At 43.6% G+C, this 18,593-nt stretch overlaps 1 protein-coding gene across 1 annotated transcript in view; it reads left to right on the top strand.

Annotated features, from left to right (window-relative positions):
- Nucleotides 1-2,588: 2,588 nt before the first annotated feature.
- Nucleotides 2,589-18,593, top strand: part of RGS17 (regulator of G protein signaling 17) — a 35,256-nt gene continuing 19,251 nt past the window's right edge. The window contains exon 1 of the mRNA XM_066611304.1: nucleotides 2,589-2,707. Within this exon, the coding sequence (XP_066467401.1) occupies nucleotides 2,589-2,707 (119 nt within the window). The remainder of the gene's footprint in view (nucleotides 2,708-18,593) is intronic.

The following is an 18,593-nucleotide window of genomic DNA, read 5'->3' as shown; positions in this document are numbered from 1 at the left end:
AGCCTGGAATTATGAGATAAAAGTGCATAGGAAGTAGTTCAGGTGACAAAGTTGCTCTAGTCAGATGTTGTGCATGTAGAAGCGTGTGCACAGGAGGGAAAGACAGACATTCCTCAGCACCACTCACACATCTGTCAAGGTCCCCTCCCAAGGCATTATCTCATGAACACAGGAATTTTTTGTGCTAATTACTTCTGCCGGCAAAGAGCAGTGCATGGTAATTAATTCCTCCTAAATATGGCAGCAAGCTTCTGTGGGGCTTTACGCAGGCTGCAGTGAACTTTCCTGTTCAAAGCCTCATGGGGTGGAGGTTTGTTTAATTATACAGGACCAGGGGCCTCTCTTGCCCTATGAATTTAAAAAAAAAAAAAAATACTTTCTCCGGCTTGCTTCTCTTTCCTGCTCTCTCCATCATCTTTATGGTGCGCACGATGCAGACTTAACTGAGCGATTGCTTCTCTAAGCAAAAATGACAGCAGCATATTTACTGGTAGCTAACAGAGTGCAGTGTTGGGATATGTGGAATAGGGACGTGCTTCTCTAGACAGTTTAAACAACTATGAACCTCAGTATTTATGGTCACTAGAATGAGGTTTTAATGTAGCTTAAGTAAGCAGTTGATCTGTGGCTTGGGCCTTGCATAGCTAAGGCGGAAATCCTATGTGTGCTTACTTAGAAACAGGCCCTCTGAAGAATTCAGTAGGATTTATTTCTGAGGCTCAACCTGCATAGGTATAAGTTACGCATGAGATTGCTGAGCATCATGAACAGTTTGAAGTCTGAATGAACTGAACTGAACTCCGCCAGTTTTGCATGGTGACCCATCAGCGTCTGGTTTCACAAAATATTTTAGGTATCTGCTTAAGGGTCAAATTATGCACAATGGTAAAGTTGCTGCTATGCTCCCATCTTTTTTCTTTTTTTTTTTCCTTTTTAAAACAGTAGCCATGGAGAACTTAACTGGATTAAAACTGTAGTGCAGCGATAGGGTGTGCTGTGGGTCTGCTGTGGTCCCAATGTGCATTTCCCCCAAAACCGATTACAAGTGTGCCCCAGTATCTCCTGGGGTTCCATTCAGAAACCCCCTGTGGTAAGCTGAAATCGTGGATTATGGGGATGTCCCTTGCCCTCTTCTTTCCTTTATAAATAGTAACCATGGAGAACTTAACTGGATGAAAACTGTAATGAAGCTGTAGGGTGTCCTGTGATCTCAATGAGCATTCCCCCCCACCAAACCTGTTACAGATGTACGTTCCAGAACCCCTTGTGGTTAGCTGAAACTATGGATACCAGAGATGCAGCCCAACCTCCAGAAGTGAGCTGTGCTTCCTCACCTCCGAAGGGTCTTCTAAGCCCCGCAAAGCCCCCACAAATCCTGCAGATGGCTCAGGGCCTCAGAATGGTTGCTTACATCGAAAAAGCATCACTTCCTGGTTTTTTGTAAAACTGGAAGTGATGTTTTAATACCTTTGAAAGGCATTATGAGGGCTAGAGAAGTCTGCAGAAGATCCTCCGGAGGTGAGGTGAGCACAGCTCCCCTCACCTCTGGAGGGTGCAGGGGGCCCTGCCTCAGTGGATAAGTGAATCTGTAAATACAGGATCCACAGATATGGGGGGGCCCTTGTATTTGTCTCAGGAGGGAATTATTATTGCTGCCAGTCAATAGTAGTTTTCTCCTGAGTAGTAACTAAAACAGCAGCTTTGTGGGAAAAGCCCCCTTCACCTACATTGTAGTCCCAATCCAGATTGCCCTTCACATATATTGCTTTATAGACAAAGAAGTCAGAAGCATCATTACACTTTTAGGATCGCGTATGGTTTGAGCTGAAGACAACAAGAACAGAAGTGCAACAAAGGACGTGGCAGAGGATAATGCATGAGTGGTGGGCTTGATGTACAGAACTTGTAGTTGTTGAGTTGTAAAATTAAGATTCTTTATTGCTGCTTGGGAACTACATCTAATTTTATGTTATAGTGAACCTAAGAAATGGAGTAATTTTGAATTTCTTCAGCAAAATTCTCCGTATAGAAATGGAAACATGATAGTCACATTGTGATCTTGACATCTTAAATGCTACAACTGTTATAGAAACTGTGAGGTGTATTCCAGTAATCATGGATAACAAGAATAGCTTCCTTAACTAAAGGAATATGAAATAACGTGTACAAACCTGTGAACAGTTTGAGAAGCAACATAAGGGTTTTGTGCATGCATGATCCCCTGGGGGGGCAAGGGTTTGTTCAGATTTCTGTTGTTTTTCTGCAGGCACAGAAGGCCTCTACCACAAGGTGAGACCCTTTCCTACACCACCTCCCTCCCATTTAGCTTTTCTTGGATGTCTCTGTATGGGCATCCCACTTTACTTACAGAGGGGAGGCGGAATACTGCACAAACATCAAGGAGGAGATGGCATCAGTGCTTCAGTGCTTATTAAACCCTATTATTAGTGGTCACCTTTGTGTCTTGAGGTTGAACATGGGTATGAGCCTGTGTCACTGATTTAGAAAGAGCACAAATACAGTTGCATTTCGTTCATGTTCTCTTATGTCTGTGTTCTTGTAGCCACTGGGGTACTGCAGAAGCTGAAATGAGAAAAAGGCAACAGTCACAAAATGAAGGAACATCTGCTGTGTCTCAAGCACCTGGAAACCAAAGGCCCAACAACACATGTTGCTTCTGTTGGTGTTGTTGTTGCAGCTGCTCATGGTATGTCATGCAGTCTATTTGCTACCATATCCAGCACAGGTAAAGGATGACTGAGAACCATCTGTTGCGAAAAATACAATGGGTTTGTCGGTGTCATCAGGCTATTGCTCAATAAATGCACATTTGAGTCTCAATTTTGTGCACAACCTCATGCCTTCCTTCAAGGTTATGCTTCTGTAGCATTTTTCAAAACAATATTTTGCACGTGAGGAAGGGAGATCCCCACCCTGCCCCCGCCCTGCCCCCACCCCAGTAAAGCATTTCTAGTGAAAACAGAGGGATCTGTGTGCATTAGCTTTAAAGATTTAATTTGGACTTCTCTAAAGTGATGAGAACACTGGAAAAGGAAACATTGTACAAACTTTAAAGGATGGGCGTTTGAACAGATTACCTGTGACCCTAATGCTACACTGTTTTAAGCATGTATTTTTATTTGAAAACTCCCAACTGTGCAACAAATGTTTATACCAAGCTTAGCAATTGTGTGCTAAAAATTAGTTTTCAGATTCATTTCTGTGGAGTGGGTGGGGAAGAGAAGAGAAGGTCAGCACATGTTGAATGAAAAAGAAATATGCATTAAAACAATCCTGCTTATTTGCCATCTGATCATGTATTGGCAACCTTCAGTCTCGAAAGACTATGGTATCGCGCTCTGAAAGGTGGTTCTGGCACAGCGTCTAGTGTGGCTGAAAAGGCCAATCCGGGAGTGACAATCCCTTCCACACCGGGAGCAAGTGCAGTCTGTCCCTGGTCTGTCTCCCTGGCTATGGGCCTTCCTTCTTTGCCTCTTAGCCTCAGACTGTTGGCAAAGTGTCTCTTCAAACTGGGAAAGGCCATGCTGCACAGCCTGCCTCCAAGCGGGCCGCTCAGAGGCCAGGGTTTCCCACTTGTTGAGGTCCATCCCTAATTGACATCCCTAATTGCCATCTGATAATTTGACATCTGATAATCTGATAATCCCTTGTTGAGGTCCATCCCTAATTGACATCCCTAATTGCCATCTGATAATTTGACATATATCCTACAGAAAGTATTTATAGTCTGGATGCATTCAAATTCCACTGAGATCTCTCACCTAGCAAAGATCTGTCAGCTTAATGGGGATCAGGCCAGGAGATTGTGGCTACTCACCTCTTCTTAAAAGAATCATCGGCTCAGGAAATCTGAGACTGAAATCAGTGTTTATTTTCTGTTTTTAAAATAACCTCAGATAATCATGTGATCTTTCTATCCTGGGCACATCCAGGATGCCTGTCACAGCCGCATATAAACTCTCAATATAGCACAATTTATATCCATGTGAACAGGCTAATGACATCAGCAGAGATGTGCACGTGTAGGCAGCTACTAACTTGCTGATATGTGCTTTGTAGATCCCATGTAGTCTTAGCTATGAAAACCAGTTCCCAACAGTGGGTTGCACCTGAACATGACCAAAAAACAGAACCCAAGATGGAGATATGGAGAAGGGTTGAGGCTATGTAGGCACAAGCAGGCTTCATTCTCAATGACTGATGTCTCCAGGTCAGAGAGCAAGTTTAACCCCTAGCCCCAATGGCATTTCTAAGTATACTCTTTTCCTTTCTCCCATGTAAATCAATGAGGGCCATTCACCCCCATGGGAAAACTTAGAGGATGCTGTTGCAATGAAGGTAAACTCATCCTCTACCCATGACACAAGTGGACTGGCCCTCACTGATAGGAAGACCACAGGAGCATGCAGAGTCTGCTTTCCTCCTTACCACGATCCTCAAATCCCTCTGCCTGTAGCCCTCTGTCTGTGTTTGCTTCTTTTCCACTGTTTACTGCTAGTTGGTCTCTTTCCTATCAGTTGCTTATTCTTTGTGCTTTTTTAAAAAGTTAATAGTAAACAGAACAGTAGATTTGGGGTGCCAAATCTTTCAGTCATATAGTTTTTCCCCTTGGGTCTTGAAAATAGCTATAGAGTGAAGTCATCATGAGGCAGTGATTACAATTGCATTAGCTCATCCACTTAATGTGATCCCTGAAAGACACTAAAACATGAATTGATGACATATGAACTCTGTTTTGGTGTGTGATGGCTGCGTGATATATGTTTACTGTGTGATGGCCTGTGTGATGGCCTCACCGTGGTCCAAGTCTGGGTTTTCTGTACAATACAAGGAGTGGTTTTCCCCTCCCACTGTTAGCCAATACTTCAAACTTTTACAGACATGAAGAACAATCATTACCTGTGAATAAATGCATGAAGAGAGCCACTGGGATGTAGTGGTTTACCGGATCTCTTCTGGGGAGATGCGGGTTCAAACTTTACTGAGTGACAATTCATTAATTCTACTCTACTTCACAGACATGTTGTGAAAATAAAAAGGGAGGAACTATGTATGCCATATAAGCCTCTTGTTGGAATGGTGAGATTAAAATCAGAAAGGATTTTAAAAAAAACAAACAGATTATAATTTGGATGTGAGTGTGATGCACACAGATATATAGTGGTATGATGGCAGGTTCCTGTGGCAATCCATTTTGTGCGCAGAATTTGCCCCAGCCCCACAGTTCAGTGTTTTCAACGCAGCAACACATGCAAGGTCCCTTTAAGTCCCACTTTGCATTGATGTGGTGATGAAGCCCTATGGGAAAGCTGTTTCACACCAATGGCTTGCCTTTGGAACCTTCAGAGAAACGGTGTGATTGCATTCCCAGCAGCCGCTCCCCCCCCCCATACGTGTGAGAATTGGACCTTGAATGTGCAGTGAGACAACCTTTTGACTCTTTCATCTCATGCCCAGACTCGGTTCATACACCATCAATTCATATTTAAGTGCAGTTTCAGGGTCATGTGAACTGACCTTATGTCCTCCTGGGGAAAGGGGTGGGAGGGATTGGAGGTGTATGAGGCCACCTTTTGCCTTAGCACCTGCTCCGTTTGCATGGTGGGTGGGGGGAATAAAGGAATCAAAAAGAAATATACAGGTGAAGAGGGACCATACAACCTCTGTTATGCAAGAGGTGCCCATGGGTTAGAAGTTAATAGATTTATGTTTTTTTTACAGCTCTTTAAAAGCAGTTTGAATGCTTTTACATTAATAGTGCTTCTCTGGGAAATTTTTAAGCATACAGTTGTCCTCAGTTGTTCTTAAAAAGCTCTGTTTCCCTTGGCAAACATCCCAAATAGCACAGTACCCATATATTAGCCTGTGACTATCCAGAGTATTATTCATATTAGTATTCATAACTTTCGAATTATTTCTTGTATTCACAAGTTACAAGGCGGCTGCTGAACGCTAACCGCGTATCGTTAGTTATTGCAGGAACTGAGGGAAGCAGATCTAGTTCTAAAGTTACAGCTGCCTGCTTTAAGGGAAAAAAAGTTAGCAAGTTTGATTTGAGGTTGTGGTGGAAATGCCATTGCTGGCGATCTTTGGAATTAGATTGGACAAAAGTATGGAAAAAGTATGTAAGGAAAAACAAATTAATGGCCTAAGACATTTCTCTTCCCTCTCTAACACTGGAGATTGAAGTTGGTTGTGAGAGGGTGGGTGTATTTTAAGTATTTTTAAAGACGCACTAGGCAGGGAGTGATGCAGCACGGAACTTTGCAGACTGCATGAGTCAAAACATGGCCCTGGTCAGTGGAAAGCATAATCCTGAAGGCCACTTAAAGGACAATGGCAATCCAAGTGAAGCAATGGAGCTCTGATCTGCTGGCTATAGAACACTTCAGTATACTGGAACGCTCTTTATCGGTGACAGTACCACTGTACTACTCCTTCCAGAATGATCCAAAGTGACTGGAATAGTCCTTTAACTCAAGATAAACAGGAATTGATAGCAGTTGTTTCTCTCTGCATGCTGCAGTTGTCCATATAAGAGCTGGCAAGAAAGCACTGGCTCAGCAGCACTCGTGACAGCAGCTGTTGCTACTACTGTACTAGGGACTGGGATTGTGGCCCAGCACAGGTGCAAAAAGAGAGGCTGTTCTGTGGTGCAAATATCACAAACTTTGTACCCTCTGATAGAGGCTCATATGCGGGTGCTCATATTCATCCTGGGATAGGTGGATCTATGAAATAGAAAGAAGCAGAGATCCATACCATTCTGTCATAACTCATACCAATGGAAGCAACTTCCCATGGCTAGATAAAAGGAATTACTAAATTTGACCTGAGTATCATTGGTAAGTAGGTGGGAAGCCACACAGACAAGGCAAGCCCATCCATGAGGCCAGTTGAAGTGGCTGCCTCAGGCAACAATGGGAGAGGTGCTCAGCTCTGTCTGCTTGCCTCTTGTGCTTCACCTTTTCCTTTCTGGATTGGAAAAGGAAAAGAGGAAGAGGAAGGGAGAGGAAAAGGAAAAATGTAGTGGGGAGGAGTGTGCTGAGCTGGAACATTGGAGAGTGGGAGGAACAGAAAAATGGTTGGCAACCTTCAGTCTCGAAAGACTCTGGTATAAGCCTACAGCACCCGGTATTCCCAGGCGGTTTCCCATCCAAGTACTAACCGGGCCTGACCCTGCTTAGCTTCTGAGATCAGACGAGATCGAGCATGTGCAAGGTAACAGTTGGTGCATCATTGAGCAAGAGAAGCTGCATTTGATAGGCTGCCTCCAGTGTCAGGAATTCTTGGACCTGCCCTGCACTCAGGTATCTTAAGGTATCTTCAGCTTCCTTATCAACTCCCTGGGAAGTCTAAGTTCCACTCTGAGAACTCTAGGCATAAAGTGATGCGAAGATTCAAAATGTAGGCAGCCAGTCATAAGAGGTGCTGTACGACAACTGCCTTTACTCTGGTTTCAGAAAATGATGCTGCAATCCTATCCACACTTACCTGGGAGTAAGCCCCACTGATGCGAATAGAACTTACTTCTGAGTAGACGTGCGTAGGCTTGGGCTCTAAAGCACTGACTAACTGATCGTAAGAAGGAATTGTACGAGGAAAAAAGATTCTATTCAGGTTTAAAAAACCAACTTGGTTTCAATTGGTTTTTGTTCCTGTTTATGTTGAGATTACATATCTAGTCATTCAACAGAAGATATTCACTTAAAAAAGAAAAAAAAACCTATTTAAAAACATACCTGCATCGTACAAGGAACTCTTCCTTCACAAGACTCTGGAGAATATTTGATTGATTGTTTAACGATGTGGCAAACCATATTTTTCGACTGATGATCCTCAAAATCCTCAGATAAGATTATTGATTGCCATGAGAATTCTTTGATCAAATGTTAAGACATCCGCATTTCATAACACCCCAGAAACACACATACCTGGCGTCTACGGCAGAGGTAACATACCGGCTGCCTCCATCACTAAGCAGGAAGGTATTCATAGCACCAGTATTTTAATTCTGTAACCAGAGCTACACCAGTCCCTGGGTGACTCTCTGATCAAAGTCTAAAGCAGTGGTTCTCAAACATTTTTGATGCCTGAGGCTGCTGCCTGATTTATAAGTGCCAAGGGATGTCACTATAATGGTGACTGGGCAGCAGTGCCCTCCCCCCAAGAAGCAGCTTGCACATAGCCTGATCGGACTGTCAGTTTTGTGATCTAACATAAGTTGAGTCCACCACCACACACTGGTGGGACCCATTTGATCTAAAACTACTGGGCTAAAGCAGGGCAAACTCTGGCCCATAGGCCAGATCCGGTGCTCTGTCCTTTCCCTCCTCTGCGTGAATGATGCTTACTGTTCCATGGGGGAGACTTCCTTTCCTGCCACCAACCCCCCCCCCCAGATTGCACTGCAGCCTGCTGCTTCTGGGTTCTGTCGCCCCAGCAGCCACTGCTCCTGGATTTCAAGGCAGACATGGATGGCTGGGGCACAATTTGGGGGAGATCAGACGCGGGGAAGGAAGGCTCCCTTGTGGAACAGTAAGTGCCAGTCATGCCTGGGACATCTTTCCTGCCACGTAGCAGTCTCCACTTTGGAGATCTCTGGCCTAAAGTATAGCAACTGTATACATTTCCGCAATTACTGCTAACCTGAATCCGGTGTCACACCATCCTGGTTGTAATGGCTCCACATATTTTTGTAATGTATGAAGATGAAGAGACTCCCCCATTTCTTTGCAGACTAGCTTTGAAAGATGCTTTGGAGATCACCAAGGAGAAGAGAGTTATGTCAGTAACAAAGAAAGCCACTGACTAACTCCAACAGGTGGCAGCAGAGCATATTTCCTCATTTCCCATCTAGAGAGTTGGATCCTATCACACAACACCAGAACCTGGGGACATCCACTCAAATTGAGTATTGAGTTAGAGCAGACAAAAGAAAATATTTCTTTACCCAGCATGTAATTAATCTGTGGAACTACTTGTCACAGGATGTGGTGATGGCATCTGGCCTAGATACCTTCAAAAGGGGATCAGACAGATGTCTGGAAGAAAAGTCCATCACAGGTTACAAGCCATGATGGGTATGTGCCATCTCCTGGTTTTCGAAGTAGGCTACCTCAGAATGCCATGTGTAGGGGGGTGGCAACAGGATGCAGGTGTCTTCTTGTTGCATGGGCTCTCTGAGGCATTTGGTGGGCTAGTGAGAGATACAGGAGGCTGAACTAGATGGACTTCGTCCTGATCCAGCAGAGCTCTTTTCATATTCTTACATTCTATTCCCATTTTCAAATTTGCCCTTCACTTTTCCTGCAGTTAGACTAAAGCACAATGAATTTCTTTTCCTGTACCATAAGAAGGTGTTTGGGGAGTCATAATAGCCTTCTTTGAAAACAGGAAGCCAGAAAGTTTCCAGGAGAAACACTTATTTCCAGTATTTTCCCCAGTAGGGAAAGCAAAAAGAAAAGGAAGTTCTGTGAAGTGAGTGAAGTAAGGTCTCTATTTTCAAAATTGGTTGTGGGCTCCAGGCCCTGAAAATGATTAATTTAGCATTAGACAGTGTCAGGAAGAGGCAGAGAAGTATCTTGGGCCTACAATGATGCTAGAACCCAGGTGCTCCTGGCAGCCTCCAGGGTGTTCACTAAGTGCTTGCAGTCGTCAAGCATCAGTGCTGGCAAGAGAACCCTCCCTTCTGGTTTTATCATTTGCTTGGGACTGTATCAACAGTCTGCAAACTCTTCTTCTGACCTTGTTACACAAATATTTCTTTTTATGAAAAGGAATATTTTCCTTGTATGAGTTTAACAGCCTGACTTGAGTTATAAAAAGAAACAGTACATGTTTCTGCCATTATTTTACAATGAATCTGTGATATGTCTGACAGCCATGTACATTTTTTAAACTCTGTGTGTGTGTGTGTGTGCCTACAGATGTCTTTTAAAAAGTAAGTTTTGTCATCCTTACCTCAGCAGGAGCCTGGTTTCTCCTTTTTTTATTTGATGTGGCTACCAACATTAAACTTAAGAGTATTGCATTGTTTACAAGGATGACTGGTGTGTACTACATACATATGGGTGGACAGTTCTTTTCAGGGGGTTGAAAGCAGTTAGCATGAAAGACTTATGGAAATGCTGTGTGCCCATTCATCCCCATGCACACTTTTCCCTGTAGGAAACAGATTGTGAAGGGTTTTGTACTGTTTCAAAAACCTGAAAAATCTGTTTTAAGGAAGGCAACAGCGGGGAGGAAAAATAAATATAAGGGAAGCAATGTTTCTCCCAAGCCAATGTATAACTCTCTTAAAATCTGTTGTCAGTCCGTGGTGCCTCAAATGGGAGAAATCACCCATTTTCTCACACTTGAAAAACTGAACCGTGGCTTTTACAATGAATGGCCCAGAAGGCTGAAAAACTGAACTATGGGCCTTTACAATGAATGGCCCAGAAGGCTACCTCCACCTTGGCTTCACATTCAGTTTGTTCTGGCTACCTGCTCAGGATTGTGGAGGGCAGAAGCTTTTTTGTCCCATTGAGCAAATCAACAATAAGAGATATGGTAGAACTAGAAAAAAGTTCCTTCAGTTTTAATAGTTTCAGTAAGGAACTCTCTCACCCACCATTTGTGAGGAGTGGGAATTCTAATAAGTTTTACATTTCTTAGGGTGCAATTCTAATCAAATTTCCAGCACTGAGGTAAGGGCAATGCAGCTCTGAAGTAAAGGAACAAACAAACATTCCCTTACCTTGAGGAGGCCTCCATGACTGCCACCCAACTTAGGATGCCACACATGCCCCACTGGTACAGCTAAGACAGTGCTGAAAAATTGGTTAGGATTGCGCCCTTAATGTATAACCCTTAAGGGTTCAGGTAATTTAGATCTCTGACAAAGGTGCTAGTTCAGAAGCTAGCATCCCTACCTTCTGCCCATTGAAGATTGTTAATCCTCTGCCTTTTCATTGATTACCTAATCAATTAAATTTAATGTCAACTGTGCAAGTTTCCTGAAGGAGAAATCCACAGGTGCTGCTCAGCTTTCAGCAGCAGTAGCAGAAGATTACTCCCAGAGGCCCTGCATTTGTACTTATTTAATGGTGTCACCACTCTTAAGATCTACTCCTTCTCCACAGAAGAGTACACTAGTGTTTGAGAACTTAGAGCTTAAATCTACAGATTTGAAAGCAATAGAAAATAGATTTAAAGCTTAATTCTACAGATTTTAAAGCAATAGAAAACAGTAGAGATCTTAGAGCCCAATCCTGAGCCTGGCACTCCGGCTTTCTGCCGGTGTCACAAATATGGTGTAAGGCATGTCTGCAAGGCTTACCGCAGGGCCAGCGCCCATGCTAGCCTGGCGCTGGCCGGCGCTGGGCTAGCGTTGGGAGGGCGCCCATCCTCCACTGGTTGGCACAGTAAGCGGGGGTGAAGAGGGGGCGGGAAGGAGGTGTTCCGGGAAGGGGGGAGGCAGACAGAGGGTGGAGAGAGGGCGGGGAGGAGGCGTGACAGGGAGGCAGGAAAAGGGCGGCATGCTGGGGGAGGGAGGGAGGAGGTTTCAGTAGAGCTCTGCCCCACCAGATCCTGACCATTTGTGTAGGGCTTGGCGCCCTACACGAATGCATTTCCTGAGTAAACAGAGTAGCCCCATTGCGGGGCTGCTTCCCTTACCCGGGTGAAGGGGATGAAATTCCCCTTTTCCCAAGGTGCCGTCTGCGGTAGCCCATTGCGCACAGGATCCGGCGGCAGCTGTATTCAGTGCCGCCAAAGCTGCGTGCCCCGGGTAGCTCAGAATTGAGCTGATAGTCTGATAAGAACCCAATCCACACAGCACAATTAGGGTATACTCTTAAACATATTAGGGTGCAATCCTAACCGGCATACAGGCCAGCATAAGTCCCCCGGGAGGGTAGCAAACATGCCATAAAGCACATTTGCGCCTCCATGGGAGGAACCGTGTTGGCGCATCCAGATGCGCTGATGCACGGAGGCTGGCAGAAGCCTCCGCGGTGGCTTCCTCACTGCCGCTTGTGTCAGCACACTCGCGCCGACACAAGCAGCAATGGTAGGCGTGGGGGGGTGGGGAGGAGGCGGGGGCGTTTCTGGGCAGAGGGAGGGCGGGCGATGGGCGGCTGATGTTAATAACCACTGATGTTATCTATTGAACACCATACTTAAAATAAAGTTCTCAAGTCCTAGCCAAAAGGTTTCCAAGGAGGGAGAAGTTCTTAATTCCAAGGGGAGGGAGTTCTACCACCAAGCAGGCCCTATTCCTCTCTGCCATCCCCCTCACCTCCATCAGTAGTGGCCTGGTTAAAAAGGGCCCCCTTGGATGACCTCTGCCATCCTCCTCACCTCCGTCAATAGTGGCGTGGCTAAAAGGGTCCCTTTTGATGACCTCAGTGGTCAGATTATATAGAGCCAATACCCTGATCCCGAGACATAAATGGACTTAAAAGTCAAAACTAGCACCTTGAATCGTGCCCGGAAATGAACAAGAATAGCTTTATGCTGTGAATTGAAGGAAGTGATTTCACTGAATTCAATTAAACGGACACAACAGTGACATTGTTTTCCCTATTTTGGATCTTTTTCTTTTTTCCATTTCTTGAAATAATCAGTTGTCAGTAAGTTCCTCTGAGCTCCTACAACCTGACCTGATGAGATCATCACTTTTGCGTACTATCTACTCAAGAATTATACAAAGGATACTCGTACAAAGAATAGTCATCTGGGTATAAATAGGTGAGGTTTTCTTGGACATGAATGAGGGTTATTATGTTTAAAGGTAATTTAGGTCTCCTTTCGGTTAAACAACTATGGGTGTGGTGTGTTTGATAGAAAAGGTCATGGTATCCAATTGGCCCCTCCTATCAAATATTTACTCTTCAAATATAGTAATTATGGTTCAGAAATTCTTTTCACAGAGCTCTTTTGACATGGACTGAGTAAGGCTTACATTACTGAAAATAATTAAAATATGACCCTCTTCTACCTGATAAGAACTGTTAAATTGGGACCTAACATCTTCATAGCCATATTTCCAGCTTGTTTGTTGAGAGTTCATGTTGGAGCTTTCTCCTATTTCTTTTTGTTAATTAGTTAGGTATATCTTCTTCATTAAAGAACCAGAAAGATGTGCATCTTTTCAGATCAGCCATTGAGAAATGCAAAATGATTCATTAGACTCCCCAAACCAGCCACTGTAGTTATGTAACAATGTGATCTGCAGTAATTATTATTATTATTATTATTAACAGTATTTATATACGGCTTTTCAACTAAAAGTTCACAAAGCGGTTTACAGAGAAAAATCAAATAACTAAATGGCTCCCTGTCCCAAAATGGCTCACAATCTAAAAGATGCAAAAGAATGCCAGCAGACAGCCGCTAGAACAGACACTGCTGGGGTGAGGTGGGCCAGTTACTCTCTCCCTGCTAAAAAAAGGAGCACCCACTTGAAAAAGTGCCTCTTACCCAATTAGCAGGGGTTAGGTGCAGGAGATCACATTTAAGTCAAGGCACATTTAATTAGGTGCAGGAGATCACATTTAAGTCAAGGCACAAAATGCAACAAACCTACTCAGGTCATAATTAGTGCCTGCATGGGAGACATGGATTATAAATGACCCATGATTATATAGATGATTATCAAGATATAAATGATTATAAATGATCGGCATGGAGAGGTAGGTAGAGGCGTGGGGGGAGGTGGGAAGGAGGCATTCCGGGGAGGGGGAGGCAGAGGGAGGGTGGGGAGGAGGCGTTTTGGGGGGAGGGACCTCCACTGGATTCAGAACCTCTGCGTTGGACTGGCCGCCCAATGCAGAGGCTCTTGATTCTATGCCAACCTTTGGGTCTCCATAGAATCAAGGAGCCCCATTGCAGGGCTACTCGCTTTACCCAGGATGCAGTGGCAGCCATTTTCAGTGCCACTGCAGCCCCACGCACCGGGCAGCTCAAGATTGGGCTGCCCTAAAACCTGCACCTACTGATCACAACTCTGTTAAAGTCATAGAAGGCTATGTCCATTGTTGCTGGTAAATGGCAACCTAATAGACGAGAATCCTAACCTTAAGCTCTCAAAATTATCAACCATTTTTATATAAAGCCGTATAAATCATAAGAAGTTCTAGTAAAAGAGAAGTTGGGACTCAATTCAGGAATTCAATCCCTCAATTCAGGGACTCAATTCAAAATAAACACTTGCTTTATTGAATTTCTGGGGACAATATGAAAGTCCTTTTGATTTCCTTTAGTGATGGAACCCAACTAAATGTTGATAACTAAATTATCAAGAATTCTTTTCCATCCCCTGCTGTGGACTAGAGGATGAAAGATGTAACTTTTGGCTGATGTACTGGGCCACAGCATAATTTCCTACTTGCAGAGATTTATCTTCCCGTCATGTTTCATTCCAAATCAGCTTAAAATGTCAGTTACACCAAGAATAACTGCCTGTATTTTTAAGCAGGACTGAAGTGCTATCACTCTGAAGCCCATAGAATTAAGTCTTTCAAGACTGTCTTATTCCATAAAATCAAGAAGATACGGAATCCTTCAGTTAAAAAGCAGTTCCACTTTTCTTAAGACAGAAGGCAAGGAAGATAAAATAGTCTTAACTCCCCTTAAAAATTAGATGTAACATAAATACTCATCCATATGGAGGCTCTAGTGATTTATTTAAGAGTCCTTTCATACAAAGATGCACATATTATCTCCTTGTTGTCTCACATTTCCCCACCATTAATTTCATTTGCTGTCTTTTCTTTCTAGGATTCCATTTGTACCTCTCTCTACTCATTTCAATTTATTGTATTTATTCATACATGGTGGTACAGAGAATTATTCCACAATTTGTACTTCCTGTGATTCCCAAAATGATCTCCACAAAATATGTTTTATGTCCGTACTGGCGGATATCATGTTCCAATGAAAATGTTCCACCTTGCAGTTTTGCATGACAAATACTATTGGCATCCATTTATCCAGACTTCGTTCTGATCCTCATGGCCGCTGTCACTTGCAGATTGACCAAAGAGTATACTGTCCCTAATCACCCCAGCACAGAATCTTTTCCAGTAACTGTTTCCTGGTGTTCTTCCACATCTTTTTAGACTCTGAGCCCTTTTATCCTACGCAGGTTAGGAGGTAGCTGGAGGTCACCTCGGGGTTAGGGGATATTTTCCCCTTACCCCGAGTAAAGCCCCAGCCATCCCTAAGGGGCTTCTAGAATCTGCACCAGCTATTTAGCTGGCACAAATCCGGGAAGCCTGTGTAGGTCTGCCCAGTCTGGGGACAGGAGTTAGGAAATATCGTGCACCTGGGAACAATGGAGGGGAAAAAAGGACCAATTCCATCATAGAGGTCAAGTATACTTTGGATACTTCCCATTTTATCCAGTGGTAGACCTTCCTTCTGTTTGTGTTCTGGTTACAGAGAAAGGGACAAATTTGCCTTGTATGCCCAGGAAGGAATTCCAGGAGGTCTGATCAAATTTTGGATTTCTCTGCCCAGTAGGTTCACAAGGGTCCCCTTTCTCAAGTGTGCTCCTGCTTTAGGGGAAGTGCTCTTCAGGACCCCTGGAGGATGGAGCACAACTTGGAAGAGGCACCCTCCTGTGTGAGTCACACTGCCTGATGGGTAGCATGTCCCCACACTTTCAAGACACATGTTTTATGCATTCCCTTTCATAGTATACTTGTTTTTGTGCTATTTCTATAAATCACTATGGAAATGGTGGAGCGGGAATAGTGGGAAATGGTGCAGGGACAAATGACTGTATCCCCACCATAGGATGCAGCAGTAACCATTTTTGCACCACTGTGGGAGTGGGGGAGGTTAGGATTGGGCCCTTAGTTGCACTAGTTTGCAACTAAAACTTGAAGTGCTAAATATGCACTTCATGTAAAGTTAGAACTTCTGAAACATTTTCATAATTGACTTTAACACTTTATTGATGTTGTGTAATATTATTAATTATTGTTTGTTTTATTTTATCTTGCCACACAACATTTTCCTTGTGAAACTAAGCATTTAGGATGATTTTTGGGTGAACTCGGGATGGCTTTGGAAGGAGTGAGAACTTTTCCCATTGAAATTACTGTAATAATTGTACCCATCTGGATTTTCTCTGCAAGCACTATTTTCAGGAACAAAATTAGGTGCAGATAATGAAGGAAGAGTGTGCCTGCTTCTCTGCTGGAAAATGGGAAACCTGCAATCAGTTCTCTTCTGGCTTGGAAACGGTGTATGCTACACATGCAGTTCCTAATGCTGGATTCTTACATTCAGTGCACAGGCTTGTGTATTTAAATTCCAGGTGTGGAGTGGAAAAACATGCACAATGCCAAGCAGATTGATCCCTGCTGTCAGCTTTCTGACAACAAATCACCTATTCTTCCTCATGCAGCCCATCATTGCTATAAAAATATAGCTTGTTGACTGATGGACATGTGCACACAGATATAGAAATAATTGGCGCCTGTTTGTTTTGTGAATTGCACTAGTGTATCTGTTGAATAGTTAAACATTCTAATGCAGTAGAACCTCTAAAGTTGACCATCTCGCTATATTGACCACCTCCTTAAGTTGACCTAATTTTCACAGTATGGACAGACACTGCATATACACTATGGGAGACCAACCTCTCTTTATTGACCACCTCCGTAAGTTGTATCTTGACCACTTCGACCATTGCACAGAGTATTAATTTACTCTCTGTAAGTTGCCCACTGAATGCAATACTGTGGGCCTGTGTTTTGTCTGGTTTGTCCCATCTTGGAAAGCAAGAAGCCACGTAATATTCCCTTCCCTATGCCTGCTAGCGCGTGTGCGAAAGGGTTTTTATAGGTGAGCACACTGCACATACCTGACAGATCTGCGCCGGCTGCCGATTATACCTGGACATGTACCAAGTTGTGAGGGACACGAGGTTGCTTGTGCATAGCGAAGCCACTGTTCTTTCACTTTGGTTCCCATCACCAGTGCATTACTTTACACTTATATTGAAACACAACTGCTATTTTGCTGCCTATTCTCCCGGTTTGGAGAGATCCTTCTGGAGCACTTCACAATCCCTTCTGGTCTTCACCACTCAGAAAAGTTTAGTGTCATGCACAAACTTGTCCACCTCCCTGCTTATCCCTGTTTCCAGGTCATTTATGAAGATGTTGAAAAGCACCAGGCCCAGGACAGATCCTTGAGGCACTCCACTTTCTACCTCTCTCCACTTTTTTTGTCAATTGCCCATTGACACCCACTTTCTGTTTCCTGGTCCTCAACCAGTTCCCAATCCATGAGAGGACCTGTCCTCTTATTCCCTGACTGTGGAGTTTTCTGAACAGCTTTTAGTGAGGGACCATATCAAGCACCTTCTGGCATTTAGTGAATCTGAGGAGACCCAGTGGAGGCCAGGCAGCCTAAGTAAAAAAGTGTTGTTTTTTTAGCTGTTGGGGTTATGTAACATGCTACATACTATGGGCTGGCAAGGGATAGCACTGGTCTGCCTGTCTGCTATGAAACCAAGCATTTTTTTTTAACTTACAATTTTTTTTAAGCTTATGAATTTTCAGGGTTTTTTTTAAACACTTATTGTGGGCTGTTTATTCTCTGTCTCTTGATATAGATATAGATGATATAAATAGTAACCATCACAAAAGGATCAATTCTCGTTGATATTTGCAATAAAACTTTTAAAAAATCCAATCTAAATAATAACTTGGCCTTGCATTTGTTGTCCTGGGAGCTAAACATGATAATATTTAAATGCCTTTTTTCCCATATGTTGACCACCTCCCTATGTTGACCAATTTCCTCCAGTCCCTTGGGTGGTCAACTTAAAGAGGTTCTACTGTATATGTATCTCCATCCTAATATATGGGAAAAGATGTCTTAGGATTGAAACAGTTTTGAAAGTTTGGATTTGACAGGGATTTTATAGACTCTTTGTGTGACTTCAAAAGGAATGATTGATTTCAAGCTTCTGCTAACAGAGTAGTACCACAGGCTATAAAGGAAAGTTGGAGGAACACTTGGCATTAAAAAGAGGAAAAAATTTAAAAAGGCCCATGGTGTAACTTGTATTTTTTGCTATCCATTAACAGTAACCAGTATGGGGGGAGGCCGTATCCATATATCCTAAGTCCGTGGTTTCACGTATCTGTGGATTGGATCTGCGGGGCCCCCACACACACACCTGTGCTCATCCCCTCCGGAGGCAAGGGGAGCTCTTCTCCCCTCACCTCTAGAGGGTGTTCTGAGCCCCGCAGAGACATGGGGCCTCTGCAGAAGTGACTTTTAAAATGTGTTATAAGGCAATAAAAACGTCACTTCCAGTTTCCTGAGGAAATTGGAAGTCATGTATTTTTGGCCCAGACGGCCATTCTGAAGCCTGCAGAGGCCACGGGCAGATGTGCATGGCTTTTGCAGGGTTCATAAAAGCCTTCAAATCCATCCAGAGCACAGCGTCACCTGTATGTTGACTCACGCATGTTCCAGCCTTAGTGAAATGATTGTTCCAATTAACTTAATAGGGTAACAGAGACTGAAATGGATGCTGATTCCCTCTACCCCACGTTTTG

Source organism: Tiliqua scincoides, chromosome 1 (assembly GCF_035046505.1).
Source record: "Tiliqua scincoides isolate rTilSci1 chromosome 1, rTilSci1.hap2, whole genome shotgun sequence".
NCBI lineage: Eukaryota > Metazoa > Chordata > Lepidosauria > Squamata > Scincidae > Tiliqua > Tiliqua scincoides.
This window is presented reverse-complemented; position numbering and strand designations above follow the sequence as displayed.